Source organism: Oryctolagus cuniculus, chromosome 20 (genome assembly GCF_051225735.1).
Source record: "Oryctolagus cuniculus isolate XC-2025 breed Fujian yellow rabbit chromosome 20, ASM5122573v1, whole genome shotgun sequence".
Lineage (NCBI taxonomy): Eukaryota > Metazoa > Chordata > Mammalia > Lagomorpha > Leporidae > Oryctolagus > Oryctolagus cuniculus.
Window position 1 is genome coordinate 20,194,462 of NC_142886.1, and position 24,333 is coordinate 20,218,794.

The following is a 24,333-nucleotide window of genomic DNA, read 5'->3' on the forward strand; positions in this document are numbered from 1 at the left end:
TAGGACCAGTTAATCACCATAGAAGTGATTTATCTGCTTACTATGGCCCCAGGTTAAATGCTTTGTATGTACAAGGGTACTCCAAAAAGCTTGTTAAAAATGTGATTAAAAGATAAGTTTATTTTTTTGCAAAATAAAATTGAAACCCATGCAGTTTTTTTCATAATATACATTTCATGAACTTTTGGGAGACCTCTCATCTATATGATTTTTTAAAAAGATTTATTTATTTATTTGAAAGAGTTACACACACAGAGAGAAGGAGAGGCAGAGAGAGAGAGAGAGAGAGAGAGAGAGAGGTCTTCCATCTGCTGGTTCACGCCCCAGTTGGCCACAATGGCTGGAGATGTGCCCATCTGAAGCCAGGAGCCAGGAGCTTCCTCTGGGTCTTTCCATGTGGGTGCAGGGGCCCAAGGACTTGGGCCATCTTCTACTGCTTTTCCAGGCCACAGCAGAGAGCTGGATTGGAAGAGGAGCAGCCGGAACTTGAACCAGTGCCCATACGGGATGGCGGCACTGCAGGCGGTAGCTTTACCCATTAGGCCACAGCGCCAGCCCCATCATCTATATAATATTAAATTTTTTTGCACAAAAATAAGCTTATATATTTTTTAAAAATTGTTCATTTATATATTTGAAAGGCAGAGTGACAGAGCAGGAAAGACAGAGAGACAGACAGAGAGAGATCTTCCATGTGCTGGTTCACTCCCCAAATGGCAGCAACAGCCAGGGTTGGACCAGGCTGCATCCAGAAGCCTGGAACTCTATCCGTGTCTCACACACGGGTGACAGGGACCCCAAGCACTTGGGCCATCTTCCACTTCCTTCGAAGTACATTAGCAGGAAGCTGGACCAGAAGTGCGGAGTAACCAGGACTCACATCAGTACTCTGATACGGGATGTGGACGTCCCTAATGACATCTTAACCTGCTGAGCCACAACACCTGCCCCTAAATATAACTTACTTTTTACTTCTGTTTTCCATGGGGTTTTACAAATACCCCCAAGCTATTTCATTTAATTTTCACAATGACCCCATGAAGAATGTGCTAAGGTTATCCTGTTCTTAAAGGAAGGAATGTAGGATTTCAAGAAGTTAAATTAGGGGCTGGCGCTGTGGCATAACAGTAAGGCTGCTGCCTGCAGTGTAGGCATCGCATATGGGCGCTGGTTCGAGACCCGGCTGCTCCACTTCCGATCCAGCTCTCTGCTATGGCCTGGGAAAGCAGCAGAAGATGGCCCAAGTGCCTGGGCCCCTGCACCCACGTGAGAGACCCGGAAGAAGCTCCTGACTCCTGGCTTCAGATGGGCGCAGCTCCAGCTGTTGTGGCCAACTGGGGAGTGAACCAGCGGATGGAAGACCTCTCTCTCTCTCTCTCTCTCTCTGCCTCTCCTTCTCTCTGTGTATAACTCTGACTTTCAAGTAAAATAAATAAATCTTTAAAAAAAAAAAAAAAAGCAAGCCGGCGCCGGGCTCACTAGGCTAATCCTCCGCCTTGCGGCGCCGGCACACCGGGTTCTAGTCCCGGTTGGGGCGCCAAATTCTGTCCCGGTTGCCCCTCTTCCAGGCCAGCTCTCTGCTGTGGCCAGGGAGTGCAGTGGAGGATGGCCCAAGTGCTTGGGCCCTACACCCCATGGGAGACCAGGAGAAGTACCTGGCTCCTGGCTTCGGATCAGCGCAGTGCGCCGGCCACGGCAGCCATTGGAGGGTGAACCAATGGCAAAGGAAGACCTTTCTCTCTGTCTCTCTCTCTCACTGTCCACTCTATCTGTCAAAAAACAAACAAACAAACAAACAAAGAAGTTAAATTAACTGGCCAAAGTTACAGAGCTAACCGGGGATAAGTAACTCCAAAGCCTGGGTCAGTGACAACCAAATCACAGGCTCTTTTTTTTTTTTTTTTTTTAAGATTTATTTATTTATTTAAGAGGCAGAATTACAGAAAGAGAGACAGACAGACAGACAGACACACACACACACACACACACTCCCTAAATAGTTGTTATGGCCAGGCCTGGGCCATGCTAAAGCCAGGAGCTAAGAGCTTCATCCGGGTCTCCCATGTAGGTGCAGGGTCCCAAGGACTTGGGCCATCTTCCCATTATCAGGGAGGTGAGTTGGAAGTGGAGCAGCTGGGACTTGAACTGGTGCCCACATGGGATGCCATTGTCACAGGTGGCAGTTTAGTGTGCTATGCCACAGCATTGGCCCTCGTGCATTCTCTTGATTACCATGCTACATGCCTCTCTTCTGAGGGCTGTTGACTTCTGTGAAATGGTGGCAGAAGCCTCCATTGTGCCAGACCCGTGGGTGGAGTGTGCAGAAATAGGAGTGACAGGCACTGACTGTGGCTGCAGCCTGGGCAAGCAAGCCCAGGTATCCCTCATCCACCCCAGTTCCAGGAACATCTTCCCTGTGCGGCCCTCGGTTCCAGCTGGCAATGGGAAACAGCCATCCCGCGGAGCGCCAGCCTCTCCTCCCCATCTGGGCTGGGACTGCAGACAGCTCTTCTCTGGCCAGGCAGTCAGTCAAAAGGAATGCCTTCTCCAGGGAGTTCTCCAAGGTCCTCTTGTAGGTTACGCCTGGGGGCTGAGGTTGCCTTTAAAATTTGCACCGATTCTCCCCACCCCTCCTCAACTGGACACACACCTGAGCGCAATTCCAGGGCCTGTTGCATCTGCCAGCGACTTTCGCTTTGCCCAGCCCTGGCAGGCCCTCGCTTCTGGGTCTTTCCTTCTAGGGTCAGTTGTATGCTGGGCAGAGGCTCGTGTGGGCCCTCCTCCCCCTGAGGGGTTCTTGAATGACTTTGAGTCACGTGGACGCTGAGACTCTGGAATTGGCTGTGGCCACGTGGTGCCCAGTGCTGTGCATGAGAAGTCCGTGTGGAAGGGCAGAGCCGGCCTGGCAGACTGGGGGCTGGACATATGAGTCTCTGGGGGCCACTTAGTCCCTCCTGTGAAAAAGTGCAAAATCCACAAGCAAGAAAAATAACCGATTCACATAGTTGGCTTGAAACCATAGGTGCTAAAAACCCCATGGAGCTAAGCACACAGAAAGCGCCTGCACAGTGGTGTCCCATAAATCACTCCCGGAGATTACTCACTCCAGCAGGGCCCTTGCTGGAGCCCCGCATCTCCTCTCCCTGTGCTTGCCCTGCCCAGACAGCCAACTCTGTTCCCCGAAACCCGGCCCTGCCTCTCCCTCCTTTGCCTCTGCAATTTTTCCACCAAATTTGCAGCCGTCCAGCAGTTCCGGAAAGGTCTCTATACCAGCCACTTGCAGAGGCAGGCACACCTGCACGGACTAGGAGAATCCTGAGCAGAAGCCGCACCATGCCTATGCCTCTAGTTTCATATTGTGGTGTAGGAAGGCTGTTTTTTTTAACACACGGTTTGTTGTCTGGGGTTTTCTTTGAGCATTTCACTTGTTTCTGGTAAGACGCTAGGTGGGTAGGAAGTATTTGAAGGGGTGTCAGGGTTATTGAAGGTGACAGAACCCTGGTGGTTCCTTTAATGATCTTGGCCCAGTGGGATGAATCCTTTTGCCATGAAACATATCAGTGCCTCTCACTTTTCAGGCTGGGTAAACTTTTATTGATTTTTTTCCCCTAGGAAAATCTAATGCTTCATGGTCTGAGGGTTGAGTGTGTAGCATTTCCCAGGATGAGTCAAGGGGAGAGATATTGTTTTCCCAGCCCCTATGGTCTCATTCCCATCATATGAGAATCTATTTGGTTGTGGACAGCCCCATCTCTGAGGCATCAGATTAGAATAGAATTCTGTAGGTGGGACCGCATAGTGGGATGCTTGGATTAAATACTCTTAATGGATCCTTGATCCCCAAGATTCCTTGGTTCTCCTGTGAGTTGGGAGCTGGGTGCCAGGGATGGGTGTGTGGCAAAGGATTGGGAGAGATGTGACAGATTCCTGGCTCTCAGGAGTAGACAGTCCAGTGAAGTCAAGGCCAAGGGGAGAGATGTGGGAGGGGCACTGGTGCTCAGCAGGGGTCGCACTGCTCCTTGGATCACTCCAGGGTGTGGGTTCTTGGGGAAAGCTTCAGGGATGAAGGAAGGCTTTGCATGGGGGTTGATTGAGAGCTCATGGCTAGTTCTTTCTGCTTGCTATATTTTTATAGAGCTTTTTCTGTTCTCTCTGCTGCCTGACATGGCACCAGCATTGAGTGCACACCCAGTAACAGCCATGGTGAGAACCTAGGTCCACCAAGACCCCAGATCTTATTTTCCTCCTCCTGGGTCCCAACCTCTTTTGTTCCTCTGATTCCTGCTTTGGGCTCCCTCTCCCTCAGGACCCCGTCTTGAGACTTGTCAGCTCCCCACTTCTTTGTCTATACTGCAAGCAACTTGTCTGGGGGGCCTGGACTGCCCTTAATGTCAACACAGCTTCCTCTAGGAGGAGAGCTTCTTTCTCTGGGGAGATTGCCTCATTCATCCGGGCGTCCACCCAGCCCACATTTTTATGGCCCATGACTCTTCTCAGCTCTTCTGCACACAGTTCTCTGAGACACTGGCCTTTTGCTTGCCCTAGTTTATCCTGTGCGCCATTTTATGTGTCAACTTGACTTGGCTACTGTGCCCAGTTTTATGGTCAAACATGAATCTAGATTTTGTTGTGGAGGTTGACTGTAGACAGGCAAGCATTTACAGTCAATATCAAATTTTTAAAGAAAATTTTTAATGAAAATGTTTGATTACCATGTTTTACTTGTGTATTTTTATGGGGCACAGTGCAAGATTTCAACACCTATGTAGAGTGTAAACTGAGCAAACTTAAACATTGCATTCTGCAGTGTGGGAAGGCCTCATCTAAACAGCTGAAGGGATTCAGAGCAAAGATTGAGGTTTCCCAAAGAAGTAGGAATTCTACCTCCGAATCTCGCGTAGAATTCTTGCTTGACTTTGCAGGTGGCTGCCCTCCCCTGCTGATTCTGGACTAGGCTGCCCATCACTTCTACCTGAATTTCCAGCCTCCTTGCGTGCCCCATACATTTCAGGATTGACAGTGCCCACAACCACTTGAGCCAATTTCATAAAATCTTTCTCTCTCTCTCTCTTTCTCTCTCTCTTTCTCTCTGTATGTATGTGTTCATGCACAAACATTCGGAAGTCCGTCTTTATCCACAAGGGGATACATTCCAAGTGCCCAATGGGTGCCTGAAACTGTGGTTAGGACCAAATCCTGTACACATTATGTTTTTTCCTCTACATCCATACACATGTTAAGTCTAATTTATAAATTAGGCACCATAAGAGAGTAACAACTGTAATATAATAAAATAGAACAATTACAGCAGGATACTGTAATAAAAGTTATGTGAATGCAGTCCCTTTCTACTGCTGTGGGATGTGAAACAAGGTGTACAAGGTCCATGTCCCAAGGGATATGACATGAGAGTTGATCACACTACTCAGAACAGCAATTTAAAACTTCAAATTGTTTATTTCTAACATTTTCCATTTAATATTTTCAAGCCATAGTTGACCATGGATAATGGATATTGCTGAAAATAAGACTGTGGCTAAGTGGGAGACTATTATACACCCTTCCCCACCCTCCCCACCCCCCACACATGGGGATTTCAAAAAGCTTGTGGAAGGAGCACACATTTAGCTTAGCACTTAGGATGCCTGCATCCCATATCAGAATGCCTGGGTTTGATTCCCAGCTCTAGCTTCTGACTCCAGCTTCCTGCTAATGCAGACCAGGGAAGGCAGCAGTGACAGCTCAAGTAAGTGAGTTTCTGCCACTCGTGAAGGAGACCTGGATTCTGTTCCCGGCTCCTGGCTTTGGCCTCAGTCTAGTCCTGGCCCCTGGAACTGGATGCTGTAAGCATCTGAGGAGTGAACCAACAAGTGGAGCCTTCTTTGTTTCTCTTTCTCTGCCTCCCTCTGTGTCTCTTTCTGTCTCAAATAACTGAATAAGTTCATAGAAAATGTACATTATTTTTAAATTGCCTTTTCCCATGAATACTTTGAAGTAACCTCTTACGTATTTCCTATTGGTCCTCTTTCTCTGGGTGATACAGACCTGCCCTAACCATTACTTTTTTCCCTCCACCCTTCTCACCTCCTGCCCCCAGAATTGTGAGGTTCCCATCCCCTTGCTCCAAAAAGTTCACACCATGACTGGCCCAGTAGTAACTGACAGCATTTTTCAGGTGCTTGGGCATTAGTTTACCAGGACTTTGGCTTTTCTTTTCTTTTGGAAAAAATGTTATTTACTTTCTTTTTATTTGAGGGAGAGAGAGAGAGAGAGATAGAGCGAGCGAGCTTCCATCTTCTGGTTCAGTCCCCAAATGCTCACAATAGTTGGGACAAAGCCAGGCCAAAGCTGGAACTTAATCCAATGGTCATTTGGGTGGCACTTGCGCTGTCACCGGCTGCATCTCAGTGTGTGCATTAGCAGGAATCTGGAATGGAGAGTGGAGCCTGGACTTGGCCTCAGGCACTCTGAGATGGGATGTGGACGTCTTAACTACTGTGCCAAATGCCTGCACCAGACCCCAGCAGTTCCCTGAACTAGAAGCAGCCATCAGAAAGAAAGACCAGCCCAAGCAGCTCAAACTCAAATCTTGTGATGTTTATGTTTGTTGGCTGCTTTTGCTTAAAAAAAAAAAAAAAGGTAAAGAAAAAGATGATGAAGGAGGACAGATCCCCAGGACAGAAGGATAAAGTCTGGGCATTAATTGAGGATTAGGTTCTCCATCTCCTATTTGTTCCTAATTACCAGGCAGAATGGAGAGGCACAGGGGCCCAGGCCAGCCGCAGCAGTCAGCCATTCTCCACGCTGGCCTGTTTTGGTGGAGTGTGTGAGGACCCAGGCCCTGGGCCTGCACACAGGGTTTGTATCTGTCTGGCTCCCCATCACCGTTTCTCTCCTGTCTGCTGCTCCACCACAGGCCCGCTTACCCGGTGCCACGTGGAGTTGGAGGACCAGCGGACCGTATGTTCTCTGGTGGCAGTTGCTTGCATTTCTTGCTCAGGATGCTTTTTCTATTGTGTTTCTTCTCGGAGGCCATCAGAGGTTTGTGAGTGAAGCTTGTTGCACCATTCCAGGGGGAGGATTATCAGGGGCAGATGTGCAAGTGTGTGTGGCTCCACAAGCTCACACCAGCCCCCTCCCCCCAGACAGCCCCTGGTTTGGCCTCTTCCCTGCTGTTGATTGCGTCTTCTGAGTGTGTGGATGGTCCGGCTTCCTTCCTTAGGCTTTCCTTAGGTGAGGGTGACTGTGCTGTAACAGTGTGCGTCCATGTCTAGAGAGCCGCCTCTCTGAACCGATGGTCAGGACAACACCTTTGAAATACAGCTCTGTCTTGCAACCAGGAAGATGATTTCTTGGCACTAGGAAAAATGATAGATGTGGTTTTGCAGATTGATTTGGGGGGTGATTGACAAGGGCAGAGGGTGACAGCAGTCCCAAGGACGGGCTGGCTTCTGGGTACTCATATATCACATGAGCTTATGCTTCTTGATGCTAACCGATTAGCTTTTGCATGAATAATTGATTTAGGAGAAGCACTGCAAGAATAATCAGTTGGTTAATCGATTGAAGGGCTTTGCAGGGGCCACGACGACACTCATGGGGTAGATTGATGAAGAGGTTTCAGTTATCTATTGCTGTGCGGCCGCCCATCCCAAAGCTTCCTGGCCCAGCATGGGAGTGACTCATTCTTTCTAATGTGGCTGTGAGGTTGCTGGGAGACCGTGATTGGTTTTACCTGGATTCGCTCCTGGATGCCTCCAGGTAGAGGATCAGTGAGGCTGGAATGCACAAGATGACCTCCTGCACCCATCAGCAGCTGGTGTGGGTGTGGGCAGAGCTGCTCCTCTTCTTCTCGGTGGCCTCTCCTGCTCCAGGTTGCACCTGTTTCTCTTCATGCTGGCCTCAGGACGGCTTCCAAGAAAGTGCGAGTGGAAGTGCAAGCGTCTGCAGACCTCGGCCTGGTCCCATTGTCACTCAGCCGTTCCATTGGCCCTAGCAAATCAGAATCAATGTGGCGGTGGAGTCTACACAAGGGCCTGAGGTCAGGTGCAGTCACTGGGGTCATTTTGCAATGAGCCACCATACTGGTAAAGGAAGATATAGGCCAGAGTGAAAGTCAGACTTGCCTATGGCAGTGTGAGGATATTGCAGAGGTAAAGACCGGAGGCGGGTTAGACTCCCAGCTCTGCCACTTCCTGTGGCTGTCTGACCTGGATGGAACTGGCCGATCTGACTCGGCATCCTCCTGTTCAGCAAGGATCACAGCCACACGTCTCTTAAAGCCTTCCGACGAGCCTGAAATGAGTTAACACAAGTGCCTCATCCTGAGTCTGGCACACGGTAAATACCCAAAGAAGGGTCGCTTATTTAAGTTGCTCATTTTACAGTTTTCTCGTGCTGGGAGAGTTACAGATACGGTTTTGAGTTTTCCAGTTCTGAGGCAAAGCGAGAAAAGCACTCAGGCACGAGCCTTCAGCAGGGAGGGAACCGTCAATTAAGAAGCAGCCAGGCTGTGCCCAGCACAGCAGATCTGGGGGAGTCTGCAAAGAGCTCCCTGCAACAGTAAGTGCGTCTCCCCCACAGTGATTGGTGAGCGGTGATGACGTCTCGGGTTAGCAGTTTGGGCTTCACCATCGGAAGCCCTTGACTGGAATCCTTAGCCCTCCTCTCTTCCTGCTGGGTGAACTTGGGAAAATTCACGAATCTCTCCCAAGTTAAGCTTCCTTGTTTATCTCGGCTAGGCAAAGAGACAAGACAAGTACAGCCCTTAGTCTCTTGCCCGGCACATTTTACGAATCTGCTTGTGTGGTTATTAGGGTAAACATGATTGCAAGAGAGATTTTCTCTTTGTTGGAAAGCGAACTGTGTGCTCCTCAGCGGTTGGTGCTGTTGTGACAAACCATCCCTGTCTCTTTCTTAAAGGGCTTCATAAAGAACAAAATGGGGAAATTAACATCAAGTATAAGCCCCGCCTTCAGCCTTCTCTCTAACACTATGCTGATCAGCACGCTTCCACATTAGGGAGCTTTATCCTTTTATGACTATATTCTCTCTAGAACTTTACAGAAGCCGACTTTAAGCATTTCAGAACAGTCTTCAAGGACTTCCTGAACTGCATCAGAAGGGCCGACACCAAGGGCGTGCACCCCCAGGATGGCCCTGGTGCACGTGTCGGTGGGTTGCGGGCCCCCCGGGGGAGTGAAGTCAGTTCATCGCTCGCTGGGCCCCGGGAAGTGTCCTCCCCTGCTCTCTCTCTGCATCTGGCCCTCAGTCTGATTTACGACTTGAGAAGGTCGGCCTGCAGAGTCCTAATTTAAAGCCTGTCAGAGGTTGTTACCCGAACGTGGGCACCAGTAAGAAGCTGTTTTCCTTTGGCTTTGCTCTTCTGTCTCCTCTTTCATGGGGTGAAATACGAGGTAGGAAAATAAGGCTACCAAACTGGGGTTGGTGGGAGCTGTTGAAAAACCCTCTAAGTTGCCATGGCACCACCCTGGCCAGGGGCTGAAGTCAGAATCTTTGAGGCAGATTCCTGCAGGCCCCTCTGCCACTGTTTCTCTCTTTCCTGAGCAGCCCCTCAGTGTTGCTCTGGTGGGGCTTACTTGGGGCTGCGGGCAGAATCCCGACCCTGATGCTTTTCACCTTCCTATAGCCAGTGGGATTCTGTTCAGCTCTGTGTGCTTCCATTATGAAAACAATAGATTATTTTTTCATTTTCCAAAGTCAAACTATCTTTTAGAAGTGAATGTGTGGGGCCAGCGCTGTGGCACAGCAGGTTAAAGCCGCAGCCTGCAGTGTCGGCATCCCATATGGGCACCTGTTCAAGTCCCAGCTGCTCCTCTTCCGATCCAACTCTCTGCTATGGCCTGGGAAAGCAGTAGAAGATGGCCCAAGTCCTTGGGCCCCTGCACCCACGTGGGAGGCCCGGAAGAAGCTCCTGGCTTCGGATCAGCGCAGCTCCAGCCATTGTGGTCAAATGGGGAGTAAAGCAGTGGAAGAGAAGACCTCTCTCTCCCTCTCTCTCTAGTTCTACCTTTCTCTGAAACTCTTTCAAATAAATAAAAAATTCTAAAAAGAAGAAGGAGGAGGAGGAGGAGAAGAAGTGAATGTGCTACACATCCCTGCCCCCTGGCCCTTAAATATGTTTGTGCCCCGAGGGAAGTATCGCCTTACCCCGCAGTGAGCATCGCTGGGCTGCTGTCTGTCGTATTCTTCCTGACTGGGAGACGAAGAGCGGCTTTTTCATCTGACTTCTCTCTAAAACCACGTTGAGCTACCTTGTGCCCTGTGCACACACTTGCAGATTGTTCAAGAATATGTGCTTTTCCTATACGGGGGGTGGCCCCAAAAGCTTGTGGAAAAACAGAATTGAAACATGTTTATTTTGGAGGCCGGTGCTGTGGCGCAATGGGTTAATGCCCTGGCCTAAGGCGCCAGCATCCCATATGGGCGCTGGTTCTAGTCCCAGCTGCTCCTCTTCTGATCCAGCTCTCTGCTGTGGCCTGGGAAAGCAGTAGAAGATGGCCCAAATCCTTGGGTCCCTGCACCCACTTGGGAGACCCAGAAGAAGCTCCTGGCTCCTGGCTTCAGATTGGCGCAGCTCCGGCCGTGTGGCCATCTTAGGGAGTGAGCCAGCAGATGGAAGACCTCTCTCTCTGTCTCTACCTCTCTCTGTAACTCTGTCTTTCAAGGAAATAAAATAAATCTTTAAAAAAATGTTTATTTGGACACAAATCTTTGAAATCCATGCATAGCTTTTTTTTCTTAATATACAATTTCCATGAACTTTTTAAGGATCCCCCTCCATGTGTGAATTTCAAACACCAAATTTTACACCAAATTAAATCATATTTTAATTCCACTTTCTATGAACTTTTTGAAGAACCCAGCAGAGCCATTATTTCAAGGAGTCAGGGTCCTTTAAGGTGGAGCTGAGTTTCTGTGATTTTGATCTTTTCTGCTGTTGTCAGGGAGCGGTGTGGGTCTCCAGGCTGCTGATATCAAGAACTTGGGTCAAGAATGGTATTTTTGTAACACTCTGCAAAAATCCCCTAGGATTCCTGTCAATTTCAAGAGCAAAGTTGTAGAATAATATTTTTATCTTTTTAAATTTTTTATTTTATTTTATTTTTTATTTATTTGACAGAGTTTAGACAGTGAGGGAGAGAGACAGAGAGAAAGGTCTTCATTCCATTGGTTCACCCCCCAAATGGCTGCAATGGCCGGTGCTGCGCCAATCTGAAGCCAGGAGCCAGGTGCTTCCTCCTGGTCTCCCACGCAGGTGCAGGGCCCAAGCACTTGGGCCATCTTCCACTGCCCTCCTGGTCCACAGCAGAGAGATGGACTGGGAGAGGAGCAACCAGGACTAGAACCCGGTGCCCATATGGAATGCTGGCACTGCAGGTAGAGGATTAGCCAAGTGAGCCACGGCGCCGGCCCCTGAATGATATTTTTTAAAAAGTCACAATATGGTAAGTAAATGAATTAATTAAATGAAGATAAGGTAATAGTATAGCTTATGATGTGATCTTTTTCATTGTAAAAAAAAAAAATAAAGCGTGTGTTACTGTGTGTGCCTGTGTGTCCTGCGGTCTTCAGAAAGTTCCTGGGAAGTGCATTTATGAAAAGCTACGTGTGGATTTCAAAGACTTTGCACTGAAATGAACTTATCTTTAACTCCATTTTCCCATGGGCTGTTGGACCTGTCCTTTTGTGTCCACAGCAGAAAGTCTAGGGAAGTCATGGTGTTTAACTTTGATAGGATTATGGGATTTTCAAACTTCCCTTTTTAAAAATTTCTTTATAATAAGAAACCCAGCGCTACTTATTTTTAATACTTGAAACAACACCACCAAATTAAGCAAAGCCAGGCAGGTTGATGGGCATTTTCAGATAAGGGGCCAAGCAGGTGTGAGGCCCCCTTGGGCTGGCCATGCCTAGCACAAGGCTCTGTTTCGGTGTGGCCTTGGCTCAGGGGCAACCAAGTGTGGCAGTTGAGCCGTGCTCATGCGCTCCTACGTTCCTGAGTGCAGTCCCCTGCCCCCGGACCTGTTCTCATTGCCACTGGATGGATGCAGCGCTGAGTCAGATCAATGCCATTCAGCCTACTTTGTCCCACTGGGGCAGAGCTGGACTTGGCCCCTCCTTCTTCTCCTCCTGGAGCATCCCTGTACAGGAGGCCAGTGGCCTTGTCTCTGTCCTACTGCATCCAGGCTTGGCAGTGTCCACATGGGCTTTCCTGTGCAGGCCAACCAGGCTCCTGCCCCCGCCTCTCCTGCAGCCCGTAGACCATGCATCGGTAGGAACCAAGCTGACAGCAGGGAGAAAGTTCCAGCCCCAAGGCAAACTGCTGCTCTAAGAAGGGGCAGCCCAAGAGGCCCTGGCTGGCTTGTTGTTTGCAGGGAGGCTGAGGGCTGGCAGTAGAGGTGGCCACAGAGAGGGTCTGGGCATCCAGCCCTCTCACCCGTCTGGTGTGGGAGACACAGCTCGCTCTCTGCTGATTTGCCAGCCAGCCCATCAGTTGCCTGGGGCCAGGCCTAGTTCTTGCTATGTACTTAGGGTGCCGGGCAGAGCAGACGGCAGTGGTAAGTCGCAGGAGTGAGAGTCACGGCCAGGCTGTCTGTTCTCTTGCAGAGAAAGTCCACTCTTGTGACCAGGAAAGGCAGAGCGCCCTGGAAGAGGCCCGGCAGAATCCCCGCGAGGGCATTGTCATTCCGGAGTGTGCCCCTGGGGGCCTCTATAAGCCGGTGCAGTGCCACCAGTCTACTGGCTACTGCTGGTGTGTGCTGGTGGATACGGGGCGCCCGCTGCCCGGGACGTCCACACGGTAAGCCCACGCAGAGCCTGTCCTGCAGCTCAGACTGGGTCCTGGGCCAAGCGGGCCAGCTTCTTGTCCCTCCGGCACCTCCCAGCTTCCCTGCCCTGGTTTGGTGGCAGTGGAGACGGTAGGGGAACAAATGAGGGTCTGGTAGAAAGACCCTGGAATGTGGATTCTGGTCACAGATCTGCTCCTTCCTTGCTGGGGGCCTTGGAAAAGAACTTGACCTCTGAATGTCAGTTTTCTGTTTCAAAAAAGATCCTGTGTGTAGACCTAAGGTGACACGATGGTTGTGCTTGAGTGGTTAAAGTGGCATCAACGGGAGCCTCTCTGCTGGAGCTGTCTGTGGCTGCTGGGCAATAACGGGAGGTTTTGCTGGCCGATCTGGGTACTGCAGGCTTGGTGACAACACTGGGCAGCCGTGGGTGAGCAGGGCTCAGTCGCCAGCCCCTCCCAACTCTCTCTCCCCCTCTCCTCCCAGCTACGTGATGCCCAGTTGTGAGAGCGACGCCAGAGCCAAGAGCGCCGAGGTGGATGACCCCTTCAAGGACAGGGAGCTACCAGGTGGGAGATGCGCGGCCTCTGCTTGGCTTTCGCCTCTGCCTGTCCCTGCACCCACTCCTCCTGCAGAAGCTGCTCTCTGCCCGTCTTCCTGGTCTGTGAGATGGAGCCGGGACTGCTGAGCAGGCCAGCGAACTGGGGCTCTGCATCCCGGGTACTCTGGGATTTGTCCCTAGCTTCTCCCATGCGCTTGAGTGCATTGCTTCTCTTCCTTGCTCTGGCCTCTTTATCTTTAAAATGTAGTCACTGGGGCCAGTGTTGTGGTACAGCTGGGTTACACTGCTGCTTGCAACACCAGCACCCAACTACTGGAGCACAGGTTTGAGTTCCAGCTGCTCCACTTCCAATGCAGCCCCCTGCTAATGAGCCTAGGAAAGCAGGAGAAAGTGGCCCAAGTGCTTGGGCCCCTGCACCCATGTGAGAGACCCTTATGGAGTTCATGGCTTCTGGCTTCAGTCTGGCCCAGCCCCAATCATTGCAGGCATTGGGGAGTGAACCAGTGGATGAAAGATTCCCTCTCTCTCTCTCTCTCTCTATCTCTTTTCCCTCCCTCTGTCTTTTAAATAAATATATTTTTCTAAAAAAAAAAAAAAAAGCCACAGTCATTGGGTTAAAACGCTGACTCTGCAATTCTAAGTCATTTTCCACCTGTGGGATAATGTCCTGGGGTCTGGGAATCGCTTTTTTCCAGGAGTGTGAAGAGAATATAGCCTACAGGCAGGGGCTGTCCTGGTGGGTGGGGCAGTGTCTGTCACTTGCCCTGTAGAGTACTTTCATGATGGTCCCTGGTGACATAGGACGGCCACAGGGGGTGACCGGGGGCCTAAGACACACAGGAAGACTCAGGACCTCCTAATGACCGGGTGCTGGGCTTTTCCTTCTTTGTGGCGACCTCTGCCTGCAAGTGACAGTAAGGTTACTAGAGATGAGGGCCTTAGAATCTCCGAGTTTTTACTGCACACAGATTTGCAGCAGTGCTGGTGGGAACTAGAGCCCCTTTCCATATACATCAGGGCTCCGGAGGGGGAACTGAGAGTGGTGAGTCCTGGAGTCAGAGGGTTTCCTCACGGCGTGGTAGAAGCCTCCCTGTCACAGGAGCACAGTCGTGGAGGCCAAGGCACCTCCCTCTAGTCACCCCCTCCACTGGTGTGAGCTGAGACTCTGCTTTGTGCCTAGCACTGGGTTTAATCTACTGAGCTGTATCGGCGTGAGACTTACAGAGTGAGGGAGACAGATTACATACAAATAAATGAATCCATCCATACACTAGGACACATGAAAGTGTTTGTTCTTACAATTAAGAGAGATTTATTTTGGTGCAAAAGAAGATTTGAAATTTACTTTTTTAAAGACTTATTTGAGGGGCCGGTACTATGGCGTAGGAGGTAAAGCTGCCGTCTGCAGTGCCGGCATCCCATATAGGTGAGGGTTCGAGTCTCGACTGTTCCACTTCCAATCCAGCCCTCTGCTATGGCCTAGGAAAGCAGTGGAGGATGACCCAAGTCCTTGGGTCCCTGCACCTGCGTGGGAGACCCAGAAGAAGCTCCTAGCTTCATATTGGCTCAACTCCAGCCGCTATGGCCATTTGGGGCATGAACCAGCGGATGGAAGACCTCTCTCTCTCTCTGACTCTGCCTTTCAAATCAATCAATCAATCTTAAAAAAAAAAAAAGACTTATTTGATTGATTTGAAAGGCAGAGTCAGAGAGAGAAAAGAAGAGACGGAGAAAGAGATCTTCTATCTGGTGATTCACTTCCCAAATGGTCACAATGGCAGTGACTGGGCGAGGCTGATGCCAGGAGCCAGGAATTCAATCCATGTCTCCCACTTGGGTGGCAGAGACCCAAGCACCTGGACCATCTGCTGCTGCTGTTGCAGACGCATTAGCAGGGAGCTGGATCTAAAGCAGAGTAGCCAGGACTTGAATGGGTGCTCATATAAGATGCCGGCATCACAGCCAGAGGCTTAACCTGCTGTGCCACATGCCAGTCCCTGAAGATTTGAAGTTCATGAACAGTTTTCCATCATACGTATTTTCCATGAACTCTTTGAAGAACACTCTGTGCATGGATTTCAATTTTTTTTTTGCACAAAAATACACATATATTTTATTTCCATTTTCCCACAAAAATTTTTTGAAGTGCCCTGGTGTAAATAGCTCTGATGAGCCTCTGACAGAGGACAGCCAAGGACTGTGAGGACGTGAGCGAGAGGCCACCTTGTATTTCATGGCTTCTCTGACAAGTGTGTTTAACCTGACACCTGGAGTGTTTGGAAAGAGAAGAGAACAAACTACTGGTGCAGAGAGGACTGTGGGCCATGTTGAGGGTACACTTGTACCGGTGAGCGTGAATTTCTGGGGACACCCATCTACCCAGTTGTGCCATGGTGTTTTCCCTGGCAATGCTCAGCTGTGTGGGGGTGGACATGGAAAAGGCCTGTGCACCAGGAGGCCCATCTGTGCTTGCTGGAATAGTGCAGTGAGGACAAGGAGAACAAAGGACTTGGAGTATTTACAAGGGAGCCTCTGTAATGGTAGTCCACGCTGGGTGGGGAGGGTAGCGACAAAAAGAGGAGGTTCTTGGACAAAGTGAAGGTCTCTGTAAGTCATCTACCCTTGGGAATTCTTTATTTTTTTTCTTTTTTAAGATTTCTTTATTCATTGGAAAATGGCACAAAAGAGAGAGATCAATAAATAGAGTTAGATGATGGGGTAGATAGGTGATAGGGTAGATAAGATAGATAGAGAAATAGATAGACACAGATACCTTCCACCTACTGGTTCACTACCCAGATGGCTGCAACAGCCAGGTCTGGACCAGGTTGAAGCCAGGAGCCTGGAACTCCATCCAGGTCTGCCACATGAATGGCAGGGGCCCAAGTGCTTGGGCATCTTCCACAGCCTTCCCAGGTGCAATGGCAGGCAGCTGGATGAGAAGCAGAGTAGCCAGGACTCAAGCCAGCACTCTGATATGGGATGCTGGCATCGAAAGCAACGGCTTAACCTTCTGGGCCACAGTGCCCGCTCCAACCACTGGGAGTTCTGCCCCTAGTTGTGCATCCATAGCACTTAGTTCCTACTTCTTGAGTGGCATTTTTAATACTCTAGGAGGACTGCCTGCACTTCTGAGTGAGCCCCCAAAATCTTGTGAACTTCACAGGGACAAGGACCCTGTGTATTGTTCACTGTTGTATCCGCAGTTTTGAACGTAGCGTCTGAGTTGGTTCTCAGCCAAAATGTGTGGACTGGAAGAAAATTTAAAGCATTATTATCCATTTGGTCCCCCGGGGGTGGAGGAATTAGGGAGGTTTATAAGAATCATCTGAGCAGTAAACAAATCCTAAAAGTGGATTTGGCTGGACAAGAAGGACTTGCAGAGGTCTGGGAACGGATGGTAGTTGAGAAAGCTGTTTTCTTTGATTATTTGCCTGGCGTCTGTCTTCAAACTCATTTTATCTTTTAGGCTGTCCAGAAGAGAAGAAACTGGAGTTTATCACCAGCCTCCTGGACGCTCTCACCACCGACATGGTTCAGGCCATTAACTCAGCAGCGCCCACTGGAGGTGGGAGGTGAGAATGTGAGCAGGACTGGGCCTAGTAGGGAGTGTGGGGGCCCTTGACTTTGCTGATGGGAGAGCGGGGAGGACTGCATAGGGAAGAGCCGGAAGTCTGGTGTTTTCCTGGAACTGTGTCCCCATGGCTCTGTCTCACCTTCCAGCTCCTCCCTTTTCCGGAGCCTTTGGGAGCTTTGTGACTCCAGCTTTCAGTTACCTGCCTTGCAGAGTTGTCTGGAAAGTTCCAGCTGTTTGGTCTCAGAAGAGGGATGTGAGGCCGGCGCCGCGGCTCACTAGGCTAATCCTCCGCCTTGCAGCGCCGGCACACCGGGTTCTAGTCCCGGTTGGGGCGCCGGATTCTGTCCCGGTTGCCCCTCTTCCAGGCCAGCTCTCTGCTGTGGCCAGGGAGTGCAGTGGAGGATGGCCCAAGTGCTTGGGCCCTGCACCCCATGGGAGACCAGGAGAAGTACCTGGCTCCTGGCTCCTGCCATCGGATCAGCGCGGTGCGCCGGCCGCGGTGGCCATTGGAGGGTGAACCAACGGCAAAGGAAGACCTTTCTCTCTGTCTCTCTCTCTCACTATCCACTCTGCCTGTCAAAAAAAAAAAAAAAAAAAAAAAAAAAAAGAGGGATGTGTTAGAGTGTGAGCCCTGCATAGGAGGAAGGGTGCGGGGCACCTGATGGGGACAGGGTGGGTGGGGGTGGGGGAGGGTTCAAAGCCCGTAGTGACTTCCTTCTCTTCTGAGAAGCCAGGGGCTAGCTGCCTCTCTGGGCTCCTGACAGTCCCAAGGGCTCTGGTCTCTCCCAAAGCCAAGTCAAACTTCGTTCAGGAGTGAGGCCGTCCTGACGTGCAGCCGCCACGCACACGCTTCCTTGGAACCAGCACCGCTGGGGTCGCTGGTTGGGCCGTCAGGTCAGCGGCCTGCGTGCCTGCGTCCACTTGGCACCTCACGGGGATGTGCGATGTTCTAAGCACTGGGATCCGGACTCAGTACCCAGGGATATACACGTCCCTGCCTTCAAGGAAAGCATCCAAGTGGGGACGCTAGACCGTGCTCTATACCTCCAAACCTTGTGGAGAGTGCTAGGACGGAGGTGGAAGACTGGACAGCGGCTTTCTAACAGTCTGGAGGAATCAGAGAAGTCTTCCTGGAGGAGGTGCCAGCAGAGCTGAGTGTTGAAGCACAGCGGGGGCTCAACCAGTCAAAGGAGGAAGAAGGCCCTTTCAGGAAGGAGGAAAGAACTTGTGGCTCTAAGAAAGAGCACCTCTCAGCTCAGTATGGCTGGGGGTGGGGCCGGGACGGGGCAGGAACGGGGTGGGGGAGGGGGAGAGGAGGAGAAGGGTGGTAGTGATGGGATGGAAGAGGCAGGCAGGAGCTGCATCCCGGTGAGACTTCCAGTTAGGAAGCCAGAGGGGAGGCGGGTGGGGGAGGGGGCCCTGGGAGGGAGCAGAGGAGTTGCCAGCCGCTGGGCAGGGACGGGCAGCTGGTCCCCCAGCATCGGCCTCAGCCAGGGCTGCCACCACGAGGACAGGCCCAGGCCCCCAGGCCCTCTCAGCGGCCATCGCCAGCACCGCTGGGTGTGGATTTAGGGCGGGGCGCTAGGCTCTGAGCGCAGCTGTCAAGCCTCCTGCATCTGGGGCAGAAGAAGGCAGCCATCTTGGAAACCCAGCACGTGTCGTAGCAACGTGAGCGCCCACGGAGCCGCCTGGTGGAAACAGCCAGGATGCAAGGGTGGCGGAGTGGTCGTCAGTCCTAACCCAGGAAGGAAGTCCTGCCCTGTGGAGACCCGGTGCTGAGCGACACCACGTGGGGCCGCTTCCCTGGGGCGCCCGAAACCGTCAAGCCCACAGAATCAGAGATGACGGCTTCCAGCGCGGAGCTGAGTCACCAGGCATCTCCAGCCGGTGGCCCACGTGGATGTCACTGGGTGTTTTTTGTTGTTGTTGTTGTTGTTGTTTTTGTTGTTGTTTTTGTTTTTTGCACCAAACTAAGCTTATCTTTTAGTTTCATTTTTCCATGAGTTTTGCAAGTCCCTGGACGTAGCATGGGCAAAACATGGTCTGTACTGAGATGAGTGCTATCTGGGGTTTTAGGCATCCCCCGGGCGTCTTGGGCCATATCTGCTGTGGTCTGGGCTTGAAAAGGTCGGGTCTGGGGGCTGCCGGCTCGCAGGTCCTGCTGCGCTACTCCACCTCAGCCCGCCGGAGCCGGCTGTCCAGCCGCAGCCTGCGTTCTCCTGGGGGAGCCCTGGGCTATGGCGTGGTAGTGACTACAGGTAGGGGAACGTGGCCAAGTCTTGCTACCGGGAAAGTCAGAATGGGGGTCCTACCCTCCAACCATGGGCTGAAGGGGTTTTTACAGAAAACGGAAACTAGGATATTTATTTATATATTTTTATAACATGGGGTCTTTCCTCATAGCATAATGTTTTTTTTTTTTTAAAGATTTATTTTATTTATTTGACAGAGTTACAGAGAGAGATAGAGAGAGATTTTTCCATCCACTGGTTCACTCCCTAGATGGCAGCAATGGCTGGAGCTGAGCTGATCCAAAGCCAGGAGCCAGGGATTTCTTCTGGGTCTCCCATGTGGGTTCAGGGGCCCAAGGACTTGGGACATCTTCTGTAGCTTTCCCGGGAGCATTATCAAGGAGCTGGATCAGAAGTGGAGCAGTCAGGACTTGAACCGGCACCCATATGGGATACCTGCACCATAGGCTGGGGCTTTAACCCTCTGTGCCATGCACCGACCCCAAAACTAGGACATTTATAATGTTTATAATAGCCATGTGTCCTAGGGAGAGGACTCCCTTCACCCTTCTCTTCTAGGTGTAATTTAGAGTTGAGAGAAATTTTTAAAAACTATTCTTTTCAAAAATGTGTTTTTGATTTTGGGCTCATCTTAGCCTGACCATGCTTGGAATGAGAGGTTGCAAATGCTTGGGTAGTTGTGTTTCCTAGAGGCTTGGACAAGAGGGCCTGAGTGATAATTTAGAAATCAAGGGAGGGGGTGAGAGGAGGGGGAAAGAAGGAGAGAGAGAGAAGCAGTGATACAGGTGTGGGGTAGGGGACGGTAGCTGGCCGGGGCTGCTGGTTTGCTGGGGCTAAAGTCCTCCAGGACCCTCCCCTCATGTTTGGCATAAGCCCTCCTGCAGGATGGCCTTGCTGGCCTCTGGCCCTCCTCTCTTCTCATGTTCCCTTCCCTCCCATGCTCATGTGCCAGGCACTGATGCCCCGGTTCCTCCGAAGGTCAAGCTCTTGTCTGCCTTAGGCTTTCCATCCCTGCTGCTCCTTTAGCCTAGAATGCAATTCCTCAGCTTCCCTGACTGCCCCCTGCTTGTCCATTTAAATGTTGCCTTCTTGGAGACCACCTACCCTGAAGGAGCTGCCCCGTCATCCTCTGCCATGGCACCTCCTCCCTCTATTTTTCATCATTTGAGAAGGAGTAGGGGAGGAGAGAGGGAGAGAGAGAGCTCCCATCTGCTGATTCACTCAGCAGATGCCCACAATGGCTGGGACTGGGCCAGGCAAAGCCAGCAGCCAGGAACCCGGACCAGGTCCTTCATATGCGTGGAAAGAATCCAACCACTTGAGCTATTACCTGCCGCCTCCTGGAGTCTTCCTTCGCAGAGCTGGAATTGAGATCCAGAGCCCAGACTCAAATCCAGCACTCCGAAGTGAAATGTGGGTGTGTGCCTCACCCTCTAGGCCAAGTGCTCTTCCCAGCAGCCCTGTGTGGTGCCCAGCCTAGCTAGTGCCTGTCACGCTGTGATCTTTTCCTGCTGCTTTCTGTGTTGTCTGCTGCACCCTCCCCACCCCTCACACACAAGAACTGAAGTTCTATGAGAGAGGGAGCACACACTGCCTTATTCTCTGCTGTGTTCCCCGAACTTAGTACCCGGCACACAGTAGGCACTCAACAGTATGTGCTAAGTGAATGAAGAGCTAGAAATACCGGTGGGGGATGGCTGGGTGCCCCGTGTGATATTTCCTGATGAGGCCTCTGTATCAGGCACACATCAGAGGGCCCACTGACTACTGCACAACTCGGTGTAGGGGCCAGATGCAGCAGTCAAGTTCATGGTGGCACGTCTTTGTAACCAGAGCTCTGTAATGCCCTGGCTGGGCCCGAGGGGCTTGGGGGCACTGTGTGGACGGAACCCGGCCAGTTGTTCCCCTTCCACGATGTAGGAGCAGCTGGAGATCTGGTGGCAATCTGGGACAGGGCTGAGGAAGCAAATTAGGAAGTCCAGGCCTCCTGGATTTTGGCCTTCACTTTGGAATTCATGTGCGATGTGGAGGGGGAGGGGTTGCAGACACGGGGCAAGGACACCACACCTGATCTTGCCTGCATCTGTCTGAGGTCTGGCAGTTGGAGCTGTCCCTGAGCCGAGGCCCACGGGAGACAGTGAGAAGAGACAGGGAGGGCGTTTGAACAACGCGGAGAAGGTGTCTCCCTCCTGCCTCCTCACTCCCCGACCTCTAAGACACGGACGTTTTGCTTTGCATCAACGCTGGCATCGCAGCCCCTCCCTGGGATGAGCTCCATGCTGGGTTCTGGGGACATCTGATGGAGAGGGCACAGTCCCGTCTGGAGGAGACACATGGAACCACAGGACCGCACTGCGAAGCCGGCGTGGTCACTGACCCTGCGAGAGCACTCTGGGGAGGAAGGGCAGCAAGAGCGTTGAGGGTCTGTTTGACATAGGAGGTGACATCTGAGCCACCTCGTCACTCACAAATGCGATAGCGCCCTCCCTTAGATGGCCAGGGGCACACTCATCTCAGCAGAGGGGAACGCTCAGTCTTGAGGATGAAGGAGCCAGGGCATGTGGGAGGCATTGCAAGAGGCGTAGGTTTGAGGGCAGGCTGTGGACAAGCGGGAGATGAGGCTGCAGAGTGGGCAGAGCCCAGAGCTTGCCAGTCCCCTGAGTCAAAGGGCAGCAGGGGGCCACCAGACGAGATGGGCTATGCAAGCAGGACTGGAGGGGCATGAGGCCGGGGCATGAAGGGAACAGTACTCCTCAGTGTGGATTGTGAGGGGTGGGGGGCGGGGTGCTGAGCTTCTGCAATGCAATCAATAGCATTTCCAGATGTGTTAGATGTAGGCAGTGGAAGAGGAGGAGGCGTCTGCTCCCTTTTCTGGCCCTCTAGCCTGATTTAGTGGCGAATGCAGCGCTGCCCAAGTCTAAAAATAGGCAAAGTGGAATGGGGGCGTTGGCGGAAACCTCTGGGGCTGGTGCATGGCAAAGAACACCCTGCAGATAGCCTGTTGAGTTATCCCGGGCCCCTCCAGCAGGAGGCAGCACTCCCCTTAGACCGGCCCTCCCGTTTATCAGTGTCAAGGAAGAGTTCTGTGACCGCAGTTGGTGGAGCCTTCTGGAGCCCGGGAGAGCTCTCCCTGCTCCAGGTGGCCCAGGGGAAGTCAGCTGGGAGGGGAGGGGATGGGCCTCCCAGCCCTTCCCGTGCTCCCCTGGGGCTTCATCCTCCCTGCCTGGTGTTGTTGCCCACCAATGGCTGTGCTAGCAAGAGGCTGGCACGGGGCTGACTTGGCATTTCCCAGCCCCACCTGCACGGCTGGCAGAGCCCAGACCCGACTCCAGGTGGGGCTCTGTGGGTGTGCGTGGCTTGGCTGCTGCCTGCAGCCCATCCCGCCTTACCTTCTCTGAAGCTGCTGAGCACAGCAGTCCTGGGCCCGAGATCTTGGCCGAAAGAGGTTTCCTCGTGGTGGACGGGGCTGGCTCGCCAGCAGTGCATTGCAGCCAAGGCTGGCAGGCTGAGGCTGCAGAAACAAAACCGAAAGTGCTGCAGAAGGCGGCCTGTGCCTCTCTCTTGAGGTGGGGAGAGGGCTCCGTGGGGCCAGTCTAGGGAGGACCCTGGATCCTGTAGATTTCGCCGTCCCTGCAGGTGCAACAGGGCAGCCACTGAGAGCCCAGGGGCACAGCACCTACTGGTGTGGAACTGCACCTTTGCCTTCCAAACTCTGGAATTTGGTACCTTTTGGGTGTTTCTACGCCACACCCAAGGGAACTTGGTCATTCTACCTTCCCAGAGAATGCTTTTAGTAGTACCCCACCTATGGAGAGACCCACAGTGTAGCTCAGGGAGTGTAGTGATAGTGATCGTAAGGGGCATGACGTGCTCAGTGTAGGACCCCAGCCCTGGCCTGAATGAATACAGCAAGCTTGGTGTGCAGTGGGTATCTGTGTGAGAATGTGTGAAACAGGGTCCCGGGGCTGAGGCTAGCGGCAACCTAGAGCTGGAAGTGAGAGTTACCGAGGTTTATTTAAAAGTTGCAAGAGCTAGAGTGGGCAGAGGGGCATGGCTTCCAGGTCAGGGTGTAAGTGGCAGTCTGGAATGGAAAGGACCCCAGAAAAGATGGCTTAAGACACTCCTGGGGACAGTGGGGGAGGCCGCCTTGCCCCACTCCAATCCCACACTCCTCTCTGGAGAAGTCGCAGATTCTGTGCAGCTGACAAAGACTTTTTGTGCCCTCTTTCGGACATGCACACTGCTTGTCATCTACACCAGGAACCAGATAGGGCCCAGTCTTAACCAAAGCTTGCATAAAACGTGATAGGCACCCTGCTGTCTGCCTTGCCTGTGAATTAAGGCTACTGCCAAATCAGAAACGTATAGGGTTTTATTTTTTAAGATTTATTTTATTTATTTGAAAGTCAGAGTTACACAGAAAGAGGAGAGGCAGAGAGAGAGAGAGGTCTTCCATCTGCTGGTTCACTCCCCAGTTGGCCGCAACGGACGGAGCTGCACTGATCCAAAGCCAGGAGCTTCCTCCAGGTCTTTCCATGAGGGTGCAGGGGCCCAAGGACTTGGACCATCGTCTACTGCTTTCCCAGGCCATAGCAGGGAGCTGGATCAGAAGTGGAGCAGCTGGGACTCAACCTGGCACCCATATGGGATACCAGCACTGCAGGCGGTGACTTTACCCATTTCATCACAGTGCCGGCCCCGGAAATGTACAGGATTTTAAATTAGATGGCTTCAGCAGTTTTCTTATTTCTCTCCTAGCTGCTGCCTTTTGTCTCATTCCATCTTCCAGAAGCGTCATGCTTCAGTATTCTTCTGGACCATGGCTAGAGTGTCTGTCTCTCTAGATCAGGGTCCTTTTTATTTTTATTTTGTATTTATATGAGAGTCAGAGAGAGAGAGGGAGAGAGAGAGAGAGAGAGTTAGTTCCCATCTGCTGGTTATTCCCTAAATGCCTGCAATGCCTGGGGCTGGATCAAAGCCAAAGCTGGGATCTAAGAATTCAATCCAGGTCTCCCACATGGGTGGCAGGACCCCAATTACTTGAGCTATCATTGTTGCCTCCCAATGTCTGTAGTATGAGGAAACTGGAGTCAAGAGGAAGAATCAGCAGTTGAACCCAGACACTCCAGTGGG

At 51.7% G+C, this 24,333-nt stretch overlaps 1 protein-coding gene across 3 annotated transcripts in view; it reads left to right on the top strand.

Moving 5' to 3' along the window:
* Positions 1-24,333, top strand: part of SMOC1 (SPARC related modular calcium binding 1) — a 171,218-nt gene that overhangs the window by 136,908 nt on the left and 9,977 nt on the right. For all 3 annotated transcript variants that reach the window (XM_089322183.1, XM_008248569.5, XM_008248570.5), the window contains exons 8-10: positions 12,631-12,823; positions 13,296-13,378; positions 16,841-16,946. In XM_089322183.1, coding sequence (XP_089178309.1) covers positions 12,631-12,823; positions 13,296-13,378; positions 16,841-16,946 — 382 coding nt within the window. The remainder of the gene's footprint in view (positions 1-12,630; positions 12,824-13,295; positions 13,379-16,840; positions 16,947-24,333) is intronic.